The following is a 24,342-nucleotide window of genomic DNA, read 5'->3' as shown; positions in this document are numbered from 1 at the left end:
ATGGTGTAACTGATACTCAATAGAAATCAAGGCAAATCAATAAAAACACCTCCTCACAGCTGCGAGTGTGTTTGTGTGAAACGTGGCAGCTGTGAGCTGAATTCTTCTGATAGAAAAAGGGCTCCACTGTCTACTTATGCAGCTGAGCTCAGCTTATAAAGCTCCACAATGCACATGGTTTACGTGTGTGTGTGTGTGTGTGTGTGTGTGTGTGTGTGTGTGTGTGTGTGTGTGTGTGTGTGTGTGTGTGTGTGTGTGTGTGTGTGTGTTTCCTTTAACACATCTCCCCTTACCCTTAGCTCTTGTGTGTAATCCACCATTAATGCTGGAGGGTAGAGGTGTGCTTTTAACAATCACTTGCAGCTAGAAAAACGCGTCCCTGGAACTGGTGGAGAGTAATTTATTACTCAACTCCCTTCAGCTCTGAAGGGAGTTGTTGAGGACACTTGAATGCACCCTTATGTTTTTATAAGTCGTGTGTCGTGTGTGTAATCACTCTCCTTCATGAATCCTCATTGTTTCACACAGTCGTCTGCGTAGCAGCAAAGTGCTTCCAACAAAGACGGCTAGAAATTTTAGCTTAACACTTGTTTGCCTGTAATTTGACTTTGCTTTTGTTGTTGTTTTTTCCCCCATATTGATGTAAGTTACATTGACATAAGACTGAAAAACAAAATCAAAAATTCTTTGAATATGGAAGCCACAGCCGTGAAGACCAACAGAACAGTTGGTGAGGCCCTGGCAGCCTCCGGTTGCTGGAGAAAAATGTTTATAGATTTTCATGGTCACCTGTAGTTTCCATGGAAGATGCGCACGTGATTTCAAACACTTACTAACTAACCACAGAGTGGTATTGCAACTTGAAAACATGCAAGGGGAGGTGTTGGTGTTTGACCCATCCAGTTGAGACCTTAAGTTTAGGGAGAATGAGGCTCCTCACTCACCTTATTTAAATTTGTCTGATGTACCTCTGAAAATAGACTCCTTGTGCACCTCTGGATGGTTTCTGGATCTGTGGTGCACACTGAATCGGTTTCCTTATTTTAAACAAACAACTCTTTAACTTTAATTTCATTGTGGAGTATAGGGTGAAGTTGTAGAAAGGAAAATCTGGCAGGTGAAGCTGGTGGTGAACAAGGATTGTGTTGGCAAGGCTTAAAAGATACATAACACACGTACTGGCACACAGCACAGATCATGCAGCGTGATACTCGTGCTCCTGGTTGTAATCTTACCTTGATTACAGCTGTTTGGTCTCTGCCTTATACCTGGAGGCCCAGTTCTCATCACCATCCTCATGTAAAATTGATCCTTGCTTCTCTACTTTTTGCAGATTGCATGTTGGCTTGCAGAGCTAGAAAGTGGGATATACGTACGTGGATATAATTTCTTCAGCAGCCCACCGTTTTGATTTAGGTGTGAGTTTCCACAGAGAAAGTGTTACAGGGATCATGCGCGTCCATATTTTGTGTTTTGTGCCCTGAGAACAACTTCATTAAAACAGGCACAATCTGATGGTCTGTTTTGACTCTGTTGGCCATTATCATAATCCATTTTCACAGATGGATGAAGCAAAACATTTTTTTTCTTTGCTGGAATAGTTGCAATGCCTGCAATGCCTGAGCTCCATCTGCGATCCTTCTTTGAGGTCAGTGCCTTTGAATGTAGGACCTCACGCTCACCTGAAAGAGGAGCAGGAACATCTGCATTTTTAGGCACCATAATGCACATTACATCATCGCTGTCGAGCAGCTTTCTTTTTATAAATATTGAAAAACCTGCTGACATCATCCAGCTGGATTAAGCCAAGACCAAGAGATGTACGCGTTAAAGATAAGCACAAGAAACCAATCAATTCACAGACGATACTTTTCACTTATCACTCCTAACAGATGTCACGGCACATAAATCTGCATGCACCTCAGTTCAATACATTTTTTAGTATAGAAGAAACAGGAAATATATACACAGTAATGTAAAAATGATGTTTTTACCATTTATAAGGAATATAAATATTAATAAGTGTCTGAAAGGCCAAAAGTCTTAACCATAATAGCATGGAAATGCTGGCATAGGAAAGAAATAGAAAAAGAAATCTCAATAGTACACGTAATAGTACATCTTCTCCAGTTAAAGAGTTACTGTCAATGATGAAACACTACCTAAGTTAGTTTACATTTCTTCAGTATTGAACAGCAGAAATTCAAACTTTTTAAAATTATGACAAATTGCAAAATGCTTAGCAGCGTCTCTAATAAAACCTCTGTAACTTCGCTTCAGCAGCATCAGGTAATGTTCATATGCTGAGTCATGTTTTCTTCCGTTTTTGTTCTACTGCAGAATATTTTTAAGGTTATCTGCTATAAAAAGCCAGGCCAGGAAAATCTCCTTCATATTTTTCTGTTTTATCCTCAGTTACTTTGATACGAAGGCATCTGCTGTGATGCTTACACCTCTGATGAAGTCTCACAAGTGTCAGTACTGATAAATGATCAGAATTATAATATTTCTAACTGTCTTAGGTAGAGCTGGGCAATATGACGATATATATCGTGTGGACGATAGAAAAGTGTCTATCGTGCCATTTGTCTTCTATCGTTTCTAACCTAATTTTATAAATTATTACATAAAATATATCATTAACACTTTAAAGCCGGTCGGAGTGGGCACGCTCCGTTTTGCCTAATTATTTTTAAATCCCTGTATAACTGGAACCATGTAAGCTAGGGCAATAATTTTTTTTGCATATGAAACCGGAGGAGTTCTACTTACATCTTGGGGCGATCGTGGAGTTCGCCTTGTAATCGGAAGGTTGCCGGTTCGAGCCCCGGCTTGGACAGTCTTGGTCGTTGTGTCCTCGGGCAAGACTCTTCACCCGTTGCCTACTGGTGGTGGTCAGAGGGCCCGGTGGCGCCGGTGTCCGGCAGCCTCGCCTCTCTCAGTGCGACCCAGGGCGGCTGTGGCTACAGTGTAGCTTGCCATCACCAGTGTGTGAATGTGTGTGTGAATGGGTGGATGACTGAATGTGTAAAGTGCTTTGGGGTCCTTAGGGACTAGAAAAGTGCTATACAAATACAGGCCATTTCAATCTTATGCTACCAGCTTGTCCTAGGTCACGGTTTCCTTCCACATATAGCTTTGCAAAAATTGCATAAAAAGCACTTGCAGCAACAAAAACATAATATTCTAGAAACACGCTTTTCCGATCAGCTTTTCATAACACTTCCTATGTTGGAAGTGTTGTTGTTGGTCAGCGTGAACTATCGCATGTCCGCCATTACCTGCCCGGAACCGGAAGTGACGTCATTTTTGCGGAAAATGTAGATTTGTTTTGTTTTTAACCTTCAGGGCCTTATAAGCCTATACTGGTGTTTTTAAAAGTTATGTTTGACTTTATGCTTTTCTGTATCATTTCTTGGATGCTTAGAACTCAAATTACACTGTTGGAAATCGTTTATTTTGATGTACATGCTGTTTTTTTGCAGCAAGTTGGGAAAAGAAAAACTATAGCCAGCCGAAGATACAGCAGTCTTTCACACAAGGCTCTTATGAGAAAACGTCCAAGCGCCATAAACGAACCACAGGAGCCGTCTCGCGTTACATTTGTAAATTCATGGCCCCTGTTTATGTAGTTGAGAAGGACAGCTTTCGTGACCTCGTCAAAGTCCTTGATCTGAGGTACGTTATGCCCGGTCGTAAGCACTTCAGTAAAGTCGAGTTGCCTCGCTTATATGACGCATGCCGGGCCAAAGTAGAGAAGGATGTTTGCAGTGTTGTGCATTATGCTTTGACGACTGACCTATGAACGAGCAGAGATACGCAGCCCTACATGAGCATAACCATCCATTTCATTAACAAAGACTGCACCCTCTGCGCTCGCTGTTTACAGACTGCGTACTTTCCATATGACCACAGGTCAGGTGGTATATTGTGATATATATCGTTATCGTGATATAAAATAATTCATATCGTGATAAATATTTCTTCCATATTGCCCAGCACTAGTCTTAGGCAAAATTTACCAGATTCAAATCTAATTCAATTGAATCGAATCGGGACCTTGTGAATCTGAATCGAATCGATTCTAGAAATCAGTGACAATACTCAGCCCTACATGTGAGCACAAAAAAGCCTAAGAAGTGGTTTCCTTTGAAATTTTGACTGCCTGACACACCAGTTTAACAGAAATGTAGATCATTCTTGTAACTCTTCAGGAACTACACAGTATTGTGTAATAAAATATAAAATTAGAAAATATTTTGTGTTTTGGGTCTAGCCCTAGTCTTCCTCATGTGGATTCGGTCTGGCTGTACTCGGTGATGTGCTTTAACCTCAAATGGTGAAACGTTTGTTGTTTCCACTGTTAGCAGGATCAGTTTTCCTGCATCATTTACAAAGAACTGTGCTTTGTTGGATTTTCTTTAGTTTTTAGGTGCTAACACTGCTCTCGCTGTCAGACATGCCTGCCAGTATGGCCCAGCCCTATCTGCTAACTGTATTTCCAGTAATTGACATGCTTATTTCCAATTAAATTTATATCCAGGTTGGATAATGATCGATTGCATCTCTAATAATAAGGAGTAGTCTATGTCGTCTAGAGCGCATTTACCTGATTTTACAAATAATAACGAAAAAATTAAGACAACTGTCACCAGACAACAAACAAAATAAAGCAAATATTTACCTGCAAAAATTGAGAAACCATGACAAGCTTTTTTTCCAAACCATTTTTTGTTTAGCATTTGAAAATCACTTATTGCCAACTAACTTGCTGTAAAGATGTTAAAAAGAAGACATTAACAGCTCAGCACCCCCAGTCAGGCTCATTGAGATCCCGGATGTAAATGCCACACTGAATTACTAGTCATTACATCTGAATGACTGCAACCTTCACAATAAGAGAGTGGATATATATAGGAAGCTGATGATAATCTCCTTATGTGCCTTTCCTTGACCCTCATCTTGGGACGTCGGTGTTTAGCCCTGACTATTGTTTTAGTCATAATCCACACTTGAGTCCAGAATTTTTACTTTTTTTTTTTTTATCTGTAATGTATGTTATCCTCTTTATTTCACCACGTCCTAATTCCATTCCAGACCTCATAAATTACACAGATAAACCCAGTAGCAGGCTGCAGCTGCCGGCTGTTCAACAATCATTATTCAAGCTACAGTGACGAGAGGAGGCGGAGCTTGTAGGCACCCGACCCCTCCACACACAAACACAGAGCGATGTCCGCCGTCTCCTCATACGCACTGCTCCCTTTTCCACATCCGAAGGCTCGCTCAGTGTCTTCTCACTGAAGCCTGCTCATACATGCAGCCCTCCTCCTCTGTCCTCATCTAGTTTCACACACATGCACTCTTTATCTTTACTCATGCACGCCCCTCCCCTGCTTTGCTCACTTCAAACCAAAATCACTCTTTATTTGTTCTGTCTTTTTGTCTCCTACACATGCACCGTCCAGCTCTCCCATTCTCTTCTCTTTCTCTCTCCTCCCTCTTTCCCTATCTCTCTCCCTCTCTCTGATACACACCCCCCTCCTCCCTGTGTTAGTGCAAAGTAGAGCAAGAGCAAGGAATCACTCGTTCATTTTTTTCCAGCGTCTGCTGTCTTTCTCTGTCTTCTTCGGGCTGCACGGACGGAGAGCGAGGGTTTTTTGGGGGTTTTTCTTGTTTGGTTGCTTTCATCCTCACTGGGTTTGTCTGCCCTTTGGGAGGGGAGGAGAACAAGTGACACAGAGGGCAAGACGGGAGGAGAAGCGGGGCTCTCCCTCCATCCGTCAGGCTTAGAACAAGGGGCTGAGGAAAAAGAGGGGTAACAGTAGGGCGAGGGGAACAGGAGGAGAGGGAAGGAGGCGCCATGGGTCAACTGTGCTGCTTCCCTTTCTCCCAAGCCGAGGAGAAAATCAGTAAGTGCCTCCTGCTCCTGTCTCCATGCGTGGGTGTGTGTTGTTGGAGAAACCAATCGGATTGATACTCAGCGGTGCTGCTTTTTTGGAAAAGACTGCATGTGTGCAGTGTAGGAAGATACTGCACATCGTATATGTGTGTGTGCGCAGTGCTTTGTGTCAGCTGAGTGTGTGCGCACAGCTACATACATGTCAGTGTGTGACCTACACATGGACAAGGAGTGTCTGTGAGAGAGCAGCATCATGTCACAGCATTTGTGTGCAGATTAGTGTTGTGTATGTTTGAGCGTTTGTAGACGAGTGGTCCTATTTCAGCTGTGTAATTCTGTGTCATCAGTGTGTAATTAATCAGTGGCCGAGCAGAGCCACTGATTAAGCTTCAGATGAAACACTTTGTGAATAGGTTGTGCAAAACGTGTCTGTCGAAAGCTGCTCTGTGGCTTTGCATTAGTGTTTATTTTTTATTGTTTGTTTGGCTGTTTGTTTTCGGTGTTGCTGCTTCTGATAAGCAGGTCCTTAATTTCTTGTGCATGTGCATTATTTTGCACACGAGCCAAACAAAACTGGGCTAAACTGTGACTACTACTTACTACTCCACCTCTATTATATTACATAGCAGTGGTCTTTCATAAATATAAAGTTATTAAATAAATAAGCAAAGGAGCTTTTTGCTTTTGTGCTTGCCTTTAAGTTTATATTTCTTATTTAATCGTATAAATTATACTCATAATACCTATGAGTATGTTCTTTTATTAACTTTTGCTGCTTTGCTTTAACATAATGGACTAAAGAAGCTAAAGATCCTGTCACACTGACGCACTTTTTCAATAATGCTCCTTGAAGTTAGATCTACTCATCCCCCTTCACAGCTGTTCTAAAATATTTCATTACTCTGTGGTTTTTATTTGATTGTTTTAAACTCGATGCCCGATATTTCACTGAAACTCTCGGTCTGCAGTCAGCGTATCAGCTGGCCGAGCTACAATTTTGGGCATAATTGGCTCCAATGTCATTGCCATATGTGCACGTCTTAAAACTCAGATTCAAGTTGGGCACAAAGAAAGTTTCGACCTTTTAGCAGACAAATACGAAAACGCTCATCTCACAGTCAAGCTCTGCAAGTCACGCTGCGCAGTGAAGGTCAAATATTCAACTGAGGGGAACAATAAGCAAAACGCTTTTCGAGTGGAGGGAGGGGCGGCTCTAAAATAACTTGTAAATGCCTCTTGGGTTATCATTCTGCATTCGTTTAATCGTCATGTGCCATGGATTAGCCAGTTAACGCGTCTTCTGGAAGATGTTTTTTTTGTTTTTCGAGCACCACTGTTATCTAATGCACGGGGTCGTTGCACAATATCTGCGGTCGGTTAAAGGAAAATTCAAATGAATAAATAGTTAAAGTCAGGGGACAAATTTTCCACTAAGTGACAGCGACAAAAAGAGGCTGCTCTTCATCAGCTTACATGAAATTAAATGAGCTCCAGAGGATAATTATGGGAGCAGTTTGTGGTTTGATTGCAGCCTTCCCTCTCATTGTTCTGCAGCAGCTGTATTGTTAGTTAATTTGGGTTTTGCATGAATGTGCAGCGTAGTTTTTGGGGCTGCTGCATGTCATAGGACATGAATTGCAATTATTACTCTCTTCCTCCAATATTATCAAAACACACACACACAATCTGTTGTGGAGGGTCATAGCATGTCACAACATTTAACGCAACATTAAAGAGTAGTGTTAAAGGTCAATACATCTCTTCTCTTAAACTGAATGCACACATGCTGCCACATATAGATTTGCTCTAGTTAAAGGAGGGTTTCGGTCAGTGTGAGGGTTTCTCTTTTCTCTTCGGTAAAATTGGATTTGCTACTTGTTTGTCTCAGTCCCAGTAATGAAATGAAAGTCGGTAAATTGAAATTGATCTAATGTAGATACTAATAGAAAAGCTAGTCTCTGTGTGAGGCTACGCTTACGTAGAAGGTAGATGATGCCTTCTACGACCTGTCAGTTAGATTAATAATTAAACAGAGATACAAAGTAATAAAATCGTCCACTGATTTATGGTCAGTTAAGGGTATGTTTGTGTGTGCAGGCCTTACATGAGGTCTTGATCGTGCTGATCATGAGGTCATAAAGACAGACTTTGACACCAGCTGAAATGGCTCGTCTGCAGAAGGGCTGTGGGTGTGTGTGTTTTCTTTTTTTGTAAGGGCAGAAATATTAAACTGGGCTGAGTGTGTTCTCCCCTCCTTCTCTGTTTTCTCCCCGATGTGTCTCTTTGCTCTTTTCCCCGCTTGCAGCTGCATTGCTATAAACAGTCTAGCCACTGTGCCCTACTTCTGTGTGGAGAGAGAAGGATAGAGAAAAGAGAAAGAGCGGCGCAGGGAATGAAAACTAATGAGGGAGAAAGGAGCGATTGGGCTTTAAGAGAAGTGGGAATATTGAGACAAAGACAGAGGCAAGTAGAGGGAGCCAACAAACGTGTGTGTATGTGTGTGTGCGTGTGTGTTCTGTAGGTCAGATGCTACCCCTGTGATGTGGTGACAGTTGCCCCTCGTGAGCGCAACAAGACACATGCGTACTTGTGTTCCTGCTGTGTATCTGTGTGTGAATAAAACACTGACCAACAAGACAGGGTGTCACACGGTGGTGTTGGCTGTCACTGCTGGTGAAACTTAGAAAATTGAAACAGTTGAATTAATTTCTTTATATGACTATAACTTTATGAATAATAGCCATTTTTTGTCATACTCATTAAAATGCCGTATGAGAGCTAGATGTGTTCTTACGGTTGTTATTTAGTTGAGTATTAATGTAAAAAATGTAATCGAAACCCAATCCTTGACTTGATCAGCAACAATAATCAGGTATGCTGTGGTGTTTAAATGATGCTCGGCTCAAAGTGTTACAAGAAACCATGTCCCACACCATTACACCGCCACCACTATCCTCAGCCGTTGATACAACGTGGGATGGATCTGTTCTTTCACGTTGTTTACACCCAATTCTGACGCCAGTATATAAATGTTACAGCAGAAATTAAGATTCCTCAAATCAGGCAACATATTTCCAATCATCTGTTGTCCAGTTCTGGTGAGCCTGTGTGAATTATACCCTCAGTTTCCTGTTGTTAATTGACAGGTGTGCCATCCAGTCTGGTCTTCTGTTGCTGTAGCTTATCTGCTTCAACATTCAATGTGTTATGCATTTATGTGTGCTCTTCTATAGCTTGGTCGTAACAGGTGGTTGTTTGATTTGCGGCGTTAAAAAACAGATGCAGTTAGGTTGTTTTGCATTGTTTGAAGCTGACAGCTGGTTGCTTGCAAAGTTTCCAGGCTCCAGTTGACTAGTATTGACCCTCGACTACGAAGTCACACGTCAGTCAACAGTATCCTGGGCTCTCATTGGTAGTCGCTTTAATCTCTCACCTGATAGTTCAGAAAAATTTATCTCAGGTCCACTCACTCTGTGTTGCCAGTGTTTTTTCACCCATAGTCCACTGAATTCAAGGAATGTCATTCACTTTGTATGATCACTAGTCATCGTTTTCAGTGTGCAAACAGCTTCACTGTTGCCTCAGCTCAACACAATCTGGCCATTCTCCTCTGACTTCTTGACATCAACAAGCCATTTTCACCCAGACATCCTGCTGCTCATTGGATCCTTTCTGTTTTTCAGAAAATTCTCTGTAAACTCTAGAGACTGTTGTGTGGGGAAATATCAGCAGTTTCTAAAATACTCAGAAACTGTTGTGCAGCTGTTGTTGGTGCCAACAACCATGCCGCATTCAAACTTACTTAAACCAGCTTTCTTTCTGACATGGAAAGGACAGGAGCAACACTCATGTCCTTTCAGTGCAGTTAATTTGTACCCATATCTTAGATTCTTTTCTTCTTCTAACAGTCTGGTAAAGGTAAACTTTATTCCTCACACAGCATGCTTGGGACAAGCTATTAACAGTCACACAGCCTCTATATGGATATCTGTTTTAGCTTTTCACCTGCATGATCTGTAACTAAAGAGCAGAAATGACCTTGATCGGACATCTTTCCCTGTCGCATGGGTTTGCACAACTGTGACGTCACAGAAGTGTTAAATATCCAGCTCTGTGTTTGTATTTGTGAGATGTGCTGATGAAGTCAGCAGGGACCACGTGCGGAAGAGGGGAAGCAAATCGACAACAAAGAGAAACAGAGAAAGGGAAGAGATGGATACAGCGCTGCTCATTTCACCTCTTTCCTCCCAGCCACTCCTCTGTGCTAAGATTTCTTCTTTTATTCTGGCGCCTCTCTGGTTTTACTCGTCCTTGTTGTATGGAAACATCAGGAAATGAAAGGATTTTTGAAATGATTACCTATCAGATGGGCTCAGGTGTTTATAGACGAAACAATCTGACTGAACTAACAACATACAGACAGCTGTAATTGATCAGACACACTCGGTAAGTGAAAAAGTAGGGAAACTCTCGAATTTAGTAACATCTCCTTTAGGAGCAACACCATGCCTCGCAGTTGGGGTAGGATGTTTGTGTTGGTCTGCTTTGACGTCTCTCTTCAACTGCAGACGTTCGACTTTTGTCTCGTGTGTCCACATAAAACGCTACTCCAAGAGTGTTGTGGAGCACTGAGATCATCTTTCACAAACTTAAAATATGCTGCAGATTTGGTTTTTGGGAACCAGCCTTCCTCTAACACCATTCAGTGTTTTCCTTATGATAGACACATGAACACGACTTTAGGAATTTGTTGATCTGTGCACGTTTTGGTGTCACCCATGGGTTTGGGGGTTTTATTTGGTTTTGTTTCTAACTTTTCATCATTACATGTCTTGCTTTTTATGTGATCCAAGCCAGATGTCTACTCTAAAGAAGATTGTCAACAGTCTTAAGTTTTGTTTTTTGCATGGTTCACACCAAACAGCCTTTTTATTTTTGTAAAGAAAATCAGTCTGTGTGATTAACTGGATTTTGTGGATTTTATAAAACCCACATTTAAAGTTTCCTCTCCTAAATTGAAGATGTTTTATGTTTGTCTTTGCTCAAACCACATTGGATTAGTAATCAGATCTGAAGTTCTGCTAATGCCAAAGCACTCAAAAACCTTTCTCTGTATTACTAACACTGAAATATTCCCATTCTTTCATGACCTGTAAGTGTGCTTTTATAAGAGTGGACCTGACAGCCCAGGTCACTGAGCAGAAAAGGCCATTTCTGAGTGCTGTCTGCCTTTTCCTCAAGTCCTGATACTAAGGAGTGAGTCACATTTGGGTTTAAATTACACCACACATGGCCCAAAGAATGGCCTAGGGGGCCTGGGGACTAAGTTTTTGTTACATGAAGACAACCCACCGTCTCCTTTTTTAAGGTGCAATCAATACGTGATGTTCACTTCTTCAGTGCCTTTTCCCCATCAGTGCTTGATTGTGACAGGATTGTAGCCAGCGTCTGTGTTTGTGCAGACTCTGTTTAAGCTCAATTTGTTTTAGAACCGGACCAGACTGTCTCCAGCCGTTATAAAGATCTCCAGCACACATTAAAGCCAAATTAGATACAGTTCTATGTGTAAGTAATGAAAATAAACCAGTTTACTATCACTGCTTACTGGTGAGGTGTGGAAATGAGCAAACAGACTATGATGTGTTGCTCTGTCACACCAGAGTAAAAGACCGAAACATATCAAATCAAAATGCAGTGGGATTTTTTTTTTTCCCGTGCTTGTTTTCCATTCACACTAAAAGACCGGGCTGTTTGATGCACAGTCAAACTGAGTTCACAGACGCCGCACATGCCCGGCTCTGCAGCTTTAATGTCTGCTTCCAGTGTCAAACCCACAGGAATCTTAAAAGATCACGTGCCACTTTTTTTTTCTTAAGTTAATGAAAGCAACGCTGAAACTGTTATCTTTATTCATTGTCGGTCACATGGCTCAATGAAGGCGGTGCTGGTCTTTTGGGCTAGATATCATTGCTCATTGGATCTGCTGACATTTCTTGCAGCTCATCAGTCGGATTTATATTTTTGGACCAGATAAAAATGGCTCAACACAAGTTGAAGATGGACACTTTGGTTTTGTCGCTGCAGTGTTTACATTTACTTATTCAGTCAAACGTTCACATATTAATCAGCCTTTCTTCCTGCATGTTCATTTAACTGATTTCCTCTCACTGAGTTTGTGATAATCGTCTTTCTAAAAAAACTACGGTAATTGTTGGAACCACTGCTGCCTAAAATAATTGAAAACGTACTTTGTTCAAGTATTATTGGACTGCTACAGTATTAAAGCTGCCACGTTTTCAAAATGTTTGAAAAAATTGGAACTACAGCACAAGTTGTTGAAATATTTTCAGTTATAGTCCCACAGAGTAATGCTACCCCACTTTACTAAATCTGTTGTTATTATTGGTGATTATTGGTGCCATCTATGAGTCCGCAGCACTTTGTTTCCGTGTGTAATTGTGCAGTCAGCATGGCTTTGGCTCGCTACCATCCGTGTCCATTTTTAGTTCATTAGCTCAGTTTGCTGAGCGGCGTGGAAATCAGGAAGCTTCCCTTTTTTTCAAGTTTATTAAGAGAAACTTGAAATTAACAAAAAAAAATTCTGATCACACTTTATTTATCACCATTGGGTTTTTTTTATCTCATTATTTTGTATTTAGAATGATATGAAAGCAGATTAGTGGGTCCATCCTTGTGTCTCATTTTGTTTGAGCCATTAAAATTGTCTTCACTGCGCTGGTTGAGTTGCACAGATCTGGGCACCAACACCCTGCTGTATCCCATTGCTCTGGCACGGCGAAGAGATGGTCAGAAACGTAATTACTTTCTTGTGTTGCAAGATTCACAAAGTAGTGGAAAATTAAGCCACGTTACAGCTGCAGAATTTTCCTCGGTGATAAAACTTTGAATTTTCTTTTCAAAGCCATTTCTGGCAGGTTTATTGATCTGAATTAATGCAGATAAGCAAATGTTTAATCAGGCGGATTAATACTACGTCCTGTTTGTTTTGCAGCATGTTTTTAGGGAGCACATTTGTTTGCTTTTTGAGAGGCTAATAATCTAACCTGGTGCTTAATAATAAACGATCCATGGACAACTCATCCTCATAAAGTGTATACCAGGATATGGGCTGCTGAGAATCAGGCATAAATGTGCTGCACTCTGCTGCAGTCAGAATCAAGTATGGAAAACTTTCTGGTATATTTCTCTGCAAACTGTCAGTGCTCTGTACCCCAACCCACCCCTCCACAGCCTACAAAACCCCGCCGGCCTCTTCTTTTTCAACCTCAGCTTTCTCTCTTCGTCTTTGTCCTCGCATGCACCAAGTTCATTTTTTCCCCCCCTGCTTTTTCTCATTTCAAGCTCCATCCTATTGCACAGATATTGTTACCCTCTGCTTCCTAAAGTCACGTACTGAAGAAGAAGCTTTTACATTCAGTCTCTTCTACATTATTAGACTACTATGAAATTCTTCTGTTTTCCCAGTTGTTTGCGGATGCTGAGGTCAAAGCACGCACTCATGATACAGCAAGCCTTCCTCTAGGGCCCGAACACGCTCCTCTCCTCCTCCTTTTTATTTACCCATTCCTTTCATCCTCCTTCTGCAGATATGCTGCATTGATGTTCTGCTCAAACCCCTGTGAGAGCTTTCAAAAATGATCAGCTCATTCAAAGTAAAAAGAGTGTATTTATGACAGCAAATTTTTAGATAGTTAGCAAACACAATCCAGTAAATTAGATTCAATTTAATGCGATTATTAAGGATCATTTTAGATACTACAGCTAGTTCCTGTGCACGGTTTTGCATCATCAGTAGCTGCCGTTATCTGGTCCGTTTAATTTCCGGTTTGGGCTCAGTAGAATATCCATCCATCCAAGAGGTGATATTTTCAAGTGAAATTGTCCAGGTTTCAACAGAATCCTGCAAATGGTTCTCTTGAAGAAAAGGCTGTTAAAAGCAAGATGAATAAGTAGGGGAGGTTGTGTAAGAGAATTTGCAGTAATGGTGTTTAACGATCCCTTCAAAGGGCAACATATATTACAGTGGAGTGGTGACTTCGAGCAGACACACACTGCCACTTGACGTTGTACAGACTCAAAGCTGACAGTGTACGGTCAAAATCCTAAACATAGCGTCTGCACACCAAGAACAGCAAGAACCTTTCAACCTTTGCCTCTCGGAGCAACTATGATACCTGGAAGATATTAGAGACCGAGACAGCAGGAGCACATCAGAGAGGAACAAAGAGAACATATCAAGAACACCCAGCAGCTCCGATGCTTTAAACTATATGTTAACATCAGTACATGGACATGCTGTGACTGTGGCAGAGTGACCTTTTTATTTAGAAAACTTAATAGAAAACCTCTTTGAGTTATTGAAAACCACTCCACATGTTAAGATTAGAATTGTGTTTTATTTAATAAGACAATTTCTGTTGCTGTTGATTGAATGCATATTCATTTGGTTGAGTTTCTGTGGATCTGAACCAGCAGCAGCAGTAGCAGAATAGTGATTTCATATGTCTTTATGTACCTTGTCACATGTCCTAAACACATTGAGGGAACTAATTACATTTTACACAACTTTTCACATGGACTCTGCAACAGCTATAACAATAAACTTAGTAATAAACGTCTTAGATTTTGTTTGTCAATGGTGACAGTGCCAAGCCCATTCTTGTGAATATGTCATCACAGTAATTCTTGAAAGGAGTCTCTATCTATCTGCTAAAGCCAAGGATGAACTGATAAGATTGTGGCTGTAAAAGATCAAGGGTCAGCTTTACTGTAATATCAAAAGGATTTGCAAAACCCTTGTTTGGACCATTATTCAGTAGAGGTGGGAATCACCATACATCCCACAATACGATATTATCACAATACTTAACGCACGATACGATATTATTGCAATTTTTTAAAAATATTTTGCGATATTCAGATTCTGTACATAAAGGTAAACTTTATCAATATTAATTTTATCTAATAACAAAGTCTCGCACTCAGTCTTTCTCTCATTTCAGTCAGTTTTAATGTTGACAAACTGAATGGTTTGTATTACAGTCTAGTCCAACTTAACTCAATGCAACCATCTGGTACAATTATAGCTATTCTGAACTATGCAATTTGTGAAAACTATGCAGCCCCTTCAGCAACTGAAGAATTTCAAAGTAAATTAAAAAAATATATAATTTTACATTAAATAAAAAAGTTTTAAACTTAATTAAAATAAAACATGTCTTAAATTAAAATAAGTATGTCATGTTTATTGCTGCCATAAAAAAAGTTAAACACATTTGGACAGTGAAGGAATGTCAGGATTCTTGCTCAGAAAAAGGATCAACATGCTCTGAAGTCAGAGCATGTTCCAGGCCACAAAAACTTTTTTGTAACAAAATATCGATTTCTGCTGTCCCTGTATCGATACATTATTAGCAAACAAAATATCACGATACTACACAGTATCGTTTTTTTTCCCCCACCCCTATTATTCAGTGACTCAGGGAAAGATAAGAAACTGAATTACTAATAAAATTAGTTTTAAAGTCTACACTGCACCTTGACTGATTACGGGAGGGACACAACTGTAAGGCTGTAATGTAATCATTTTAACAGTAATGCTGTAATTCTAGTTTGGATGTGGATAAAGTCAAGTCAATAAAGTTACACTAAAAGATGTATTAGTCATGATAGTTCAGATACATTAGCCTGGATCGAAGTAGAAAACCAACGAACCTCTGCCCCTTTGTTTTAGAAACGAGAACAAAAATTACATTAGCGTATGATTAGGGTCACTCCTTGATGATGGGACCTCAGTGCAGAGCGCTTGTAACTTTTTTTCTCTACTGTTTTTTTTCTTTCAGTATAAGACCAAAAAAGCTGTTTTAGAGACTTGAAAAAGGCCAAAAAGTGAGGAAGTGGAACGTAAGAAAGAGGCAAAGAAGCCAAATAGGTAAAGACGAACTGGTTTGGGAGAAGATGATACTTAGAGGCTATAGAGAGTTAAACTTGACAACAAAAACAGATGGAAAGTCGGTACAACCTCCTTTTGCTGTTAAAAGTGTGCGTCTGGTTCTCATCACTGTCACCATGACTACACAGCCAGCAAAAAAAAGGTGAAGAGAGGGAGAGCAAGAGGAACAAATGTTTGAATAAAGAGAGAGCGAGGTTAGAGAAGGTAAAAGCAGAGTGGCAGCGAGAGGAGAGGATACGAGGAGGGCTGGCGCTTTGAGAAATTGTGGGAACACTGAGTGTGTGTGTGTGTGTGTGTGTGTGTGTGTGTGTGTGTGTGTGTGTGTGTGTGTGTGTGTGTGTGTGTGTGTGTGTGTGAGAGAGGGGGAGAGAGAGATAAGTTGAGCGAGTGAGATTCATGTGTCTGTCAGCCTCGTTGCCGTGGAGTCCGTTTATCCGCAGTTTGAAAAGCTTATCTGTTTCTCTGCTAGTGTGTGTGGGTGAGAAACAGGTACAGAGGATGGCTTTACTGCCATCATAAAGGCCGTCACTTCGACAGGTCAAGATTGAATAGGCAGATAGAAACACGCAGTCACATTAACAGATACAGACACAGAAGAGACCTTTGACAAGCGAGACGAAACCACCTTACGTAAGGTTGGCATCGAAAGCGATATTTTCTGGGTGTTCAATGCAACGGAAGGAGCTCAAGAAGCGCTAAGTCACGGTTTTAGTTCACTCTTATGTCATCGTATCTTGTCCAGTGTTTTATTTTCTGAAGTGCAGCCTCAAAATAAAAGCTTCTGGTATGCAACAGATTTCTTTTAAAAGCCACTTTTTACAAGAAGAAAACTTGCCCACGGTATTGTGCCCTGCTTTCCTTCTCCATCCTTCTGTCCAACCTAATGCAATATTTTGGTAGTATGACTCAGTGGCTTTGGTTAATAGTTTTGCCTTCACAGTATTTCTGCATCCATTTTAGGCTTCATGTAGCCCCGGGGTCCAAAACTAATGTTTAAAATCACTGCTGTCTAGCACTGAAAGTATCTCCCCCGTGGTAACACACAAAGAGGCTCTTATAACGGCGCTGTTTGGAGAGTGTGTGCAATCCCTGAGACGCCAGAATATGTCTGCTTTGTTTGTTTGTGCTTACTTAATATTTGATGTTTGTGCTTGTGTTGCAGATTTGGTTCAGGCTCCAGTCCGTGCTAAACGCTCAAGTACGTGTCCTCCTCCCGTCATATGTGTACAATCAGAGTTGGGAGGGTTCATTCAAAGTGTGATCTGCATCTGATTACAAGCTACAACTGCAATGACCCTAAAGCCATCATTTCCCATATACCTTCACAACAATCAAATTCAGGCTGATTAATGGTGTGATTACTTCTTGCCTTGGAATAATCTCCAGTTTATTGATTACAAAAGATGATACCATCTCGTTGCTTTTTTGTATCCAAATCTTGTCTCTCTGATCATTCTCAGTATTTTTACTAATATTGTTGTAATCCAATCACATACAATCTCATTCCTCTTTATTAAGTTAGCGTAAATGGTGGAAGCAGAAGCAGTCTCTGTCCTATTTAGAGCATCTGGGCAGGAAGTGATTAAGTAGGCTGTCCATTAATCGTGCTGCTGGGTTTTATGTATTTGTTTCAGTTGCATCCCCCTCATTTGAGTAAAATAATTCATCCTGCACTCGAAATCATAATCCTTGTTTACATTTTAGGTTTACCTTTCTTACTTTGATATTTACTTACACATATTTTATTACAGACATTCCTTCTTCATGTGTTTTATTTTCAATCTATATTCAAATAAATTACTTAAATTGGGTTGAGACCTTTAGAAACTAGTGGACATATAATGGGTTCAGCATGTGTACAAACTGCAATTCAACTGTAGAACCAGTAGAACCCTGTTGAGGAATATCTCTTGTAGTCGTCTTGTCCTTTGCAGTAAATTACACAGTTCCCACCGTGATATGATTCTTCTGTTTTGATGAGAGGCGAGGTTTCACCCAGTTTGTTCCGGCTGTAACCGTCACTGACTGGGCTATTTCTCAATTCATAAAATGATGATTAGACCAAACATATTGAAATATGCCAGCTCTAATGCATTCTTATACAAACCCTCAAATATCCAGCATAAAATTTAACAAAACATAAATAACAAAACACAATTAACGTACAGTTTTCAGCTTTTATATGTGAACTGCTGCAGAGAAAGAAAGCAGAGATTAGTTTGACCAAATTACAGCTTTACTGTTGTTAGGCACAGTTTAATTTAACTACATTTACTGCAGTTTTACTATATTTTAAATGTTGATTAAACAGTTTCTGACAGCAGAGAGGACTGCAAACATTTTAATGTTTGTTTTACTTCAGACTGTCGCCCACTAGGAGGTTGCCTAAGTAAAGTGCAGAATATGCTCCCTGCTTAAAAAATAAATAAATAAGTATTGGTCCAGTTGCTGTTTATCTCATGAATCAGAAACCGGTCATCAGTAATGAGCGGACGCTTTGTGGCGCTGACTGTGAGGGAGTTCTAAGAGTGGAGCAAAGACTAAACAGGATGACCGTCACATGATTTAAACGATTGTGATCATTAGTGCTAGGAGCGCCACTCTGCGCTACCCGAAATCTGCCTGCAGTTTTACTGAGAAAGGCATATTCAGTGAATTCAGTCACTAAAACTAAAGGGTAGATAGAAAAACAAACATCAATCAGAGGTATGACTCACTCAAAAAGACAAGCAGGCAGGTAATCAAATAACATCTCAGTACAACAGCAGCAGCGTTTTGTAGAAAGCACAACTCGATAAACCTCAAGTTGCTAAAACAGAACATGTTCAAAAACAATAGATGGAAAAGCTGATTCGAGCACACGGGGACGTTAAATAGATGAGTGAGAAGCAACTGCTGGCTTGTTCTGACGACTCCTGTTTTCTGTTTGGCGTGCTGTTACCAGGCTGGACGCTTGGCATAAACAGCATAAATCCACAGTCGCACAGTGCTCGTGTCATCAGACCGTGGCGGAGGTGATATACTCGCGACAGTGACTTATTCCAGTGGTCTGGATAACAGATTTCAGCTCACAGTCGGTCTTTGGTGACTGATGCCACTGTATTATATTCTGCACAGAGGTCAGCAGATGCACTTCACTGATATTTGCATATTAACAGAGGGTACAGCAAGGTCGGTGGCACCTTGTTGTATTTATTATTCATGGGTATGCTAATTTAGTAGTCTGCACAGAAGGATTTTCATATAAAATGACTCATTGTGTGTGGATTGTCACTTATGTAACAGTCTAACAGCAGATGACTGAACAATTAACACAGCATCAGAACTTGCTTTAATTTAATTTCACCATCTTGTTGGTTAATATTAAAAAAAACATAAGAAGAGAATGTGACACATGGCTGGTTTGAGACACCTCTGTCGGATGAAAACAACAGATGACAATAAATTACGCATCATACTCTCAGCTGGTTCTGACCTCAGCAAAATTATCATCGTCGTCTCCTGCTGTATGCTCTGTCTCACTGTATAATGAATAATAGAGCACGACGCTGATTTCAAATGAAACAAACCTATGGGCCCAGTGGGATTCTGTGGTAAAGAGGGTTAGTGTGCGAATCTTGTGCTTGGCCTTGGTAATCAAAAGCTAATGCGGTTATATAGTGTTTGTGCGTACCTGTGTGTGTTTGTGTGCGCCAGACAGACTGGATGGCTGAATGATTTTTCTATTACTCTCTTTCTGAATGGCTTGCTCCTGCCTGTCCATCCTACAGCCTGCCTGCCTGCTTTGCTCTCTTTCTACATGAATTATTGACTGACTGACCATCTCGGCGATTCTTCTGACTGGCGTTGCCGTCTTTCTGTCTGCCATTTTGTCTGTAGCTGAACTAAACTTAAATGATTTGCTTTGGTGTTCAAACCAAAAAGGAAATTAATATCAGCTGTTTACATCTTCTGTGACTATCATCTCTGCAACGATCACTTCTTTCCTATTGCGACATCAATCTGTTGTCGCCGTGTTCAGTCTGTGATGAGTGGAGAATCCACACAATTAATTATTGTCAGATTAATGGTTATTTTCTGTTTTCATTTTGAGCATATTAGAAAAAGAATGAAACGGGTCGTGCTTTCATCAGAAAGGCACTCAGACACCACAGGAAGCAGCTTAGTGCTGCAATCAAATTTACCGTCGAGTTAAATGTCACTATAGCTAAAAATTGACTAATTCCTGACACATATGGTGAAGTGGAAGCTCAGCTGGAGCCACAAACACAGAGAACAATCAGCAGTTTCATGATGGGTTTGGATATTTTTTTTATTGAGTACTGATGTTGCTCTAACATGCCCTTTTACAGGCACAAGGGGGCATTTATATTCTGACAGTTGACGATGGTGGTATAAATCGGGTTTAGAGTTTCATTGGCATCCTTGTTATCACTCCCATGTTTTTATTCTTGGACTGTGTAGCGTAGCTTTGCATTCAGGTTGATGACAATACTGTGGAAATCTCCTATCACTGACATCATTCAGATGTTTGTGCACTGGTTTGTGTTTAATAGGAGCACCCATCATTATAACAGTGTGTGAAAATATAATAGGTCGCCTTTAACATTGAAGGTGCCAGTTATACAAAATTTGCCTTTATTACATTTTAAAACTACGCGCAATATGGGCTAAAACGAATTTAGACCTCAGTCACGCAGGCTTACAGATCAGTCATTGACCCTATGGCAACATCCAGTTGCTAGGGAAACGTACGTGTTCCGCAACCAGTTGGCAAGTGGTTGCTGGAGGTTGCTTGGAGTTGCCAGGTGTAATTGGTAGCCAAAGAGTGTGCTGCACCTAGTGCTGCATCATAGATTGAATGGCAGATGCCAGCTTGTCTGAAAATACTCGCCAACAACTTACTCAGCAGTAGTCAAACTTGCAAAATTGATATGCAAGCCAGAAACGTGGCAACGTTTGACTTTCAACTTAAAGTCAATGTGTTGAAACATATTGGTTGCACTGGTAAGAAGCAAGTTTTACTCACTAGTTTTACTCACTAGAGTCCCCCATGTGCTGCATCATTGTTGCCACCAACTCCAGCAGCAACTCGGCAACTGCAAGTGGTACACACTTTGCCTAGCAACTGGAGCTAACTAAGGGAAGGAGGGGTCGTTACTGACCAGACTCTCGACCTTGAGGCAATATTTATGTAAAATGTTTTGCTATGTCCAATACCCTTTTTTTTTAATTTTTTTTTTTTAAACAATTTTAAAGTAAGTAATTTGAATCTGGCCCATGGCTGGATGGCTTTCTCCTTTGGCACAATTCCACTGATCTTCTAAGATTTGTTGATTTTGATCAATTATGTGATTTTCTTTGTTTTTGTTTCCCCACAATATTGCTGACAAACTCTTTTATTGGCAAAGTTGATTGATTACTTTTTTCAACTCGCTGTTAATGGACATGACGTGCTCATATACTTGTGCTTTTGCTACCCAGGTGGGCGTCGCCGGTCTGAGCCAGACGAGGCGGAGCTGCTGAAGGTCAGCAAGCGACTGGTCGAGGACGCCGTCAACCGCGCCTTGCAACAGTACAAACAGGAAACACTTCAGAATGGGGGCGGTCCTAATGCTGCCGCAGTGAAGCCCCCTGGAAATACAGAGGAAACTGCTACAAAGACGAACACTACAGCCAACTCCATCACAGTGAACAGGAAGTGACCTCACCCGACCGAGGCGCAGAGACTGAAAAACCAGCAGTCCGGACACCATCAGCCAAGCTTGGTTAGACATGAGAAGAGTCAGTAAGACCTGGGCACAAAGCTTGAACCAGCCAACCAGTCAGCCCGCTTTGCTGACCAGCTAACCCAGCTAGCCAGCCACGCTAGCCACCCGCCCACCTGACCTAGCTCGACACAGTGCTAGTTAAATAGGTAATGTAGCTTGAAATTAACGCCAGGTGACCGTCCTAACAGGCCAGCCTGTTTAGCCTGTTGACTTACCGCACCAACTCTGCTGTCCTACATCTAACAGCGAGAGTTTCGTCCCTCCTTCTGCACTGATCTGCAGGGGAGGGGTACATGTTGGCACTCAAACCCAGAACACAGATGTGAAGCACTCCTGTAGAGACACTCATCCGTATTTAAGGCTTCACTGTGACCCGTCACTGCAAAACTGCCCTTTTAGAATAAGAAAAATTAAGTTTTGTTTATAGTTTAGTTTACCTTTTAAAATGAACTTGAAATGTCCTTTATTTCCCTCTGATAATGAAAAAAAAGCCTTTTGCTGAAACGGTTTCAGGTGAAGAGTCTTTCACCATCCTTTAAACGTCTTCTGCCTTCATAGACAGAAAATCATTTGTTCATCTTTGTGGCTGAAGAGGCCGTGTGACTGGCTGGATTCTTCAAACTTAAGTGTGAGACACGCGTCAGTATGCTGGACTTGAATCTGTGCAAGCTTCTGTTGCATTTGGCAGTCCACTTAAATAGATCTTATTTATATTTCTATCATTTTATTTTATCTTCTTCACGTCTGGTACAGAAACTGACATAACCTGCCCCCACCCCACAGCTTTGCTTTTAGTGTCATATATTACAGTTGCATTACCAGAGTGTGTACTACCGAGGCAGCACCGAGACAATCATGGAGTTGAGATAGATTCACTTTGGAAACTTAAGTGATGCTTTTGAGCAAAATCCTATAAATCAACCTCCACTAAAAATAAATAAAAACACTAACTTTGGTGGCTTGGGGATGCTACAAAATAAAATGATGTGCTTCAGCGTAACATTACACTATGAGTTGCCAAAAACGTCTCTCCGTTAATGCCAGAACCTTCATGATTAAATCCTTGACAAGCTGTTATTACTGTTAGACTTAAGTATTTATTTCAGAACTCGCCTTCCTCTCTAATACATCAGTGTGATTTTTCTTTTTTTTGTTTGATTCTCTATGAAATGCATTTTTAAAGAGCAGCACAGTTGGTCAATTGTTAAGTCTGTGACACAGGCTGGAGTCCGTTTGTTTGAGGCTCAGTGTTTTTGTTTTGGGGTGTATCAGTATGCTGATGCTGAGAAGCATCTGATTCTGTAGTACTGTACATGGAAGAGCTGTTAAAGGCAAGCAGTGATTGAGAGTCCCACAATAGCTCCTCACAGCTGAGAACCCCACAGCTCCTAATTTCGCTGTCTTCCATCTTTTTTTTTTAATGTAAGCTTAATGACATAGGCCCTTATAGCGTTGTGCTCATGAAATCCATCCACTGTTATTCAGAAATACGTACGCACCAGTGTTAAATTAGATATTACTGCAGGAAACAGCTAGAACAGTGATTATTTAATCTGTTTAGCTGCTTTGTCTTACAGCTGATTTACATGATTTAATGTAAAAACATAAAAAATGAAGACGCTGGATTTTAGTTTGTATTTCGAAGGTGTACAAAGCACAAGATTTTTGTAATTTATGTTTTTAAAAACTGGTTTCGGATTTTACAGAGCAGGTTTATACTGTTCAGATCAAAGTGGCCTTCAGTCACTAAAACAAACTCGTGCGATTCTTGTTTTCTTGAAGGATGTTTTTTACCCCGCATGTGGGGTAGGTTCGGGGATTTGCCAAAGTCTCTTAAACATCAGCCTGAGGCTAAAGGGTTGGATTCTTGAGTTAAATGTTTTTAAAAAAAATTAAAAAGTCCACCATAAAACAGAATATGTGTTATTTCCATTGTAAGAAAAAAGCAAGTGACTTTGATTTTCAGCTGTTTGAGGTTTAATTTCCCTGCAGTGAGAACAGGTGTGAGCTGGAAAATGCACTCTCATCTCTGTGGAACCTACTTAAACGGTCAATAACACAGACGGATGGAAGGAGGAGGAGGAGGGGGGTAGCTGTCTTAAGGTGGACTTTGAATATTTTCTTTTCGCTTTTTTTTTTTTTTTTTTTTTTGTTGTCACCAGGTCCTTAATCTCCTTAAAATCCCCTTTAATACACAAGTTGTCCTGTTGGCCTGTTCATGTGTCTGTGAAAGCGTGGATGTGTTTGTCTGTGGGACGTTTGATCAGCGGTTCCCCTGAGAAATTCTTGTCTGTATCAATCATGCAAACTCAGACTTGCGTGTGTGTGTGCGTGTGTGAACAAGCGTACAAATATGTCTTCTCTGTTTGCCTTTCCATGTTTCCACGTGTATGTCCGACTGAGTGGGTGTGTTGTTTGTACTGTGTTGTATATCTTGTTCTGCCATATTTGAACAATAAAACAGGATATGAGATTCAGAACTAATATCCTCTTATCCCCGTCTCCTTATTCCTTATTTCAGTCTGTGTGTGTGTGTGTGTGTGTGTGTGTGTGTGTGTGTGTGTGTGTGTGTGTGTGTGTGTGTGTGTGTGTGTGTGTTGCTACATTAAGATTACAGTAAGAAAATTATTTTAACAATGGCGAGCATTTTAAAGGGACTGTTTTACTTCGATACAATTGTATATGCTGGAGTCACA

General features: G+C 40.7%; 1 protein-coding gene across 2 annotated transcripts in view; it reads left to right on the top strand.

Annotated features, from left to right (window-relative positions):
* akap7 (A-kinase anchoring protein 7) overlaps positions 1-24,124 on the top strand; it is a 47,554-nt gene extending 23,430 nt beyond the window's left edge. Inside the window, exons 10-11 of one of the 2 annotated variants that reach the window (XM_080882158.1) lie at positions 17,038-17,073; positions 21,360-24,124. In XM_080882158.1, the coding sequence (XP_080738284.1) occupies positions 17,038-17,073; positions 21,360-21,580 (257 nt within the window). In that variant the 3' untranslated portion in view covers positions 21,581-24,124. The remainder of the gene's footprint in view (positions 1-17,037; positions 17,074-21,359) is intronic. The other variant, XM_080882159.1, reaches the window with a different exon arrangement.
* The last annotated feature ends 218 nt before the right edge of the window (positions 24,125-24,342 follow it).

This window comes from Rhamphochromis sp. 'chilingali' (genome assembly GCF_963969265.1).
Source record: "Rhamphochromis sp. 'chilingali' genome assembly, chromosome: 5".
NCBI lineage: Eukaryota > Metazoa > Chordata > Actinopteri > Cichliformes > Cichlidae > Rhamphochromis > Rhamphochromis sp. 'chilingali'.
Note: the sequence above shows the minus strand (reverse complement) of the source record. Positions and strands in the feature narration are given on the sequence as shown.